General features: G+C 55.5%; 1 protein-coding gene across 1 annotated transcript; it reads right to left on the bottom strand.

Annotated features, from left to right (window-relative positions):
• Positions 1 to 646: 646 nt before the first annotated feature.
• Positions 647 to 2,963, bottom strand: RHOB (ras homolog family member B). The gene has a single exon (XM_004387591.3). The coding sequence runs from the start codon at positions 2,593 to 2,595 to the stop codon at positions 2,005 to 2,007; it is 591 nt and encodes a 196-aa protein (XP_004387648.1). The 5' UTR covers positions 2,596 to 2,963; the 3' UTR covers positions 647 to 2,004.
• Positions 2,964 to 3,279: the final 316 nt, after the last annotated feature.

Genomic DNA, 3,279 nt, shown 5'->3' with positions numbered 1-3,279 from the left:
TGCGCTCTCCTCTCCCCCACCTCCACCCAGGAGCTCCAGCCTCAAAGATAACAACCTACAATCTATGGAAGTACTGTGTGGCCCCTTGATGACCTCGGGAAAACCCAGTAACCAGCCTTCTCAACTAAGACAGCTCTGCCCCACACCTGTGACTAAAAAAAACTCATCTAAATTTAATATGCACAAATGACAATTTTCACGTATCAAAAAACTGGATGTAAAGGCCTCCAAACAGACTTGGACCCAGTGTCTAAGACACACAGAATGAAATAAAATCAAGGCCCCTGGCCTCGTCTAATTGGACTGAGCATGCATGAGGTCAAACGTTTTTGCACTGAGTTGTCTGAGGAACCCACTTGTCTTCCTCTGGGATTGGGCCAGGAGCAATCCCAGTCACCCAGCCCACACCCCCCACCAAAAACGGGATTCCATCTTAATTGACTACCTTCACTATGACTGAAATGTAATCAGTGGAAAGTCAGTCTTTCCTTGCCCCAAATGCCCAAGGATAATTTTATACACAATTAAACCACAGACGCCATTTTATAAATGTCCTCATCGTAAGTCTTTTAATATTTTACATAAAAAACTGTATACACAGCTTATAGAACTTTCATGTAAACATCATAAGCTCACCACTTTGTCATTTGTCAGTTTATTTAAAAAATAAAGAACAAGACAATTTAGTAGAAGTACCAGTGGGGAGGAGGGGAGAAGGAAGAGAACAGGGGCAGTTTTATTCTCTGTACAGAGACGCAGAGAAAATTTCACACAGTTTAGAGACTGCCTTGCCAGAAAATTTAAAAAAAAAAAAAGTTTTAAATAGGCCCTAATACTTGTTACTGCTGTTTATCAAAACAGTGCATTTAATCTGCACAAATAAAATCGTAAAATAGCATTGCCACTTTTTTCGAGAAAACAAAACAAAAATTAGTGGGGTTTCCCCCCCTCCTTGTTTTGTAAAAGTCATTATCCCTAAAAAGAAAAAAAATCAGAAGTAGATGAGGTTACAGTGTACAACCGTGGTCAGAATGCTACTGTCTCAGGCAAATGACAAGCGCGTTAGGTGTCAAACAATGAAACAATTGTGCAAAGAATATTTTGGGGTAAGAAAAAAAAAACCATTTTTAGCCATTAAATAAATCAAAATCAGTTTCTTAGACTGAACAATTTTCACTTGTAGGACAGGCACAAAGTTCGCTTATGGCAAAAACAACCCCGCAACACACCCTCCCCTCCTCCTGCCCCAGGGGCTGGTGAGGGGTTCGAAAGAGACGCTGTGTCCGGAAGCTGTGTCCTCTCAGCCCCAAGTCAGTTCCAAAAGTCGTCCCCAGGATTCGGAAAGATGGTCAAGTCCAGTTCATGCTTGGATGGGTGCCTGACCCAGGCTGGGCCGGAGCCGTTCTAGCGCCTTGTCACTCTACCCACCACCACCATTAAATAACACCATCCTACCTCCGAAAATAAAATTATATCTGTACTTATATAACCACACCCTCCCCCCAAGCCTCCCCAGCCCTCCCCTCCCGCAGTCCCCGGGGTCTATGTTACAGACAAGGGATGGTAGGCGCTCGCTGGTACTGGGTGGACATCTGATGGGGCGCGGCCGACCAGGGCGCCGAGCTCGGCTCTGGGGACCAGAGGCGGGGGTGGGGGTAAACACTGGGCGAGGAGAGTCGAACATACACACAGCCACACATTCTGACGCCTAGCTCTTCAGAAAAAGATGCTTAGGGACCCTTGGCACTCAGCGGGGCGCCCGGGCCTGTGCAACACAGCCGGACGCATACAGACACTGGGAAGGGGGCGCCCGGTCCCTCCTACGCCGATTGCCCGCGCGAGAGCCAGAGCCGCCAGTCAACGGCTGCTGCTCCGAACGGCAGACGCCAGGCAGTCCGGTGGGGTCGTTCGGGGACGCGGGTCTCCTCTTCTCCGGACTCGTTGGGGGACGGGGCCGAGAGGGGGAGCCGCGCCGGTAGGGCAAGCGGGGGCCAGGCGCGGCCCTCATAGCACCTTGCAGCAGTTGATGCAGCCGTTCTGTGAGCCGTAGCGCTTCTGCAGCGCGGCGCGGGTGGCCGTCTCGAAGACCTCGCGCACCCCCTCCTTGGTCTTGGCCGAGCACTCGAGGTAGTCGTAGGCTTGGATGCGCACGGCCATGGCGCGGCCGTCATCCGTGCGCACGGGTTCCTGCTTCATGCGGGCCAGCTCTGTGCGGACGTGCTCGTCGCTGCGCAGGTCTTTCTTGTTGGCCACCAGGATGATGGGCACGTTGGGGCAGAAGTGCTTCACCTCCGGCACCCACTTCTCGGGGATGTTCTCCAGAGAGTCCGGGCTGTCCACCGAGAAGCACATAAGAATCACGTCGGTGTCCGGGTAGGAGAGCGGCCTCAGGCGATCGTAGTCCTCCTGGCCCGCCGTATCCCACAGCGCCAGCTCCACCTGCTTGCCGTCCACCTCGATGTCGGCCACATAGTTCTCGAAGACGGTGGGCACGTACACCTCGGGGAACTCGTCCTTACTGAATACGATCAGCAGGCACGTCTTGCCGCACGCGCCGTCGCCTACCACCACCAGCTTCTTGCGGATGGCCGCCATGAGCGGGCCGGGCCCGGGCAGCAGGAGGGGGCCCGCGAACGCCTCGCTGCCGTCCCGCTCGCCGCTCACCTCGGGCTGCGCGCTGGAGCAGGGGTCGCTAGCTGCACCCAGGCCCAGTGGTGGTGCTTTCTCTCGGTGTGCTCCGGCTGCCGCGTCGGGGGCGGTGGGGGCGCGGGGGCATAGGGCGCACCGTGCGTCTCACGTGCTGCTCTCGGGGGGTGACCGCTTTTCTCAACCCGTGCGTGAGGTCGGCGCCTTTGTGCGGAAACGGCTGCTCGCGCTGCGATCTGGCCTCGCTCCCTCCCCGGTCCCTAAGCTCACCAAACAAACAGGAGACAACAAACCAAAGCAACCGGACTGCGGTGGCAGATGCAAGCTGCGGCCCTAGCGCCCGCTATTTAAAGAGTTTGGCCACTTTCTTAATATAGCCGCCCAATGGGAAGCGAGCCGACTGAGCTCATCGCTGCGGATCTTAGCTCTGATTGGCTGTCAGCTGCAGCCCCAACGGCGGGGCCGGGGAAGCTTGATTGACGGCCTAGGCCGCGGGGCTGGGCGAGGCGGCGACTAGGGAGTCTGCGCTGCGGCTCCGGCTGCAGGGCTTTGGCTAGACCGTGGTGGGGCCGGGGTTCCGTCCTTCGCCACAGCTTCTGCGTTCGGAGCCTGGTTCCGGGAGCTGGCTGTTTG

This window comes from Trichechus manatus, unplaced genomic scaffold (genome assembly GCF_000243295.1).
Source record: "Trichechus manatus latirostris isolate Lorelei unplaced genomic scaffold, TriManLat1.0 scaffold00189, whole genome shotgun sequence".
Taxonomy (NCBI): domain Eukaryota; kingdom Metazoa; phylum Chordata; class Mammalia; order Sirenia; family Trichechidae; genus Trichechus; species Trichechus manatus.
Note: the sequence above shows the minus strand (reverse complement) of the source record. Positions and strands in the feature narration are given on the sequence as shown.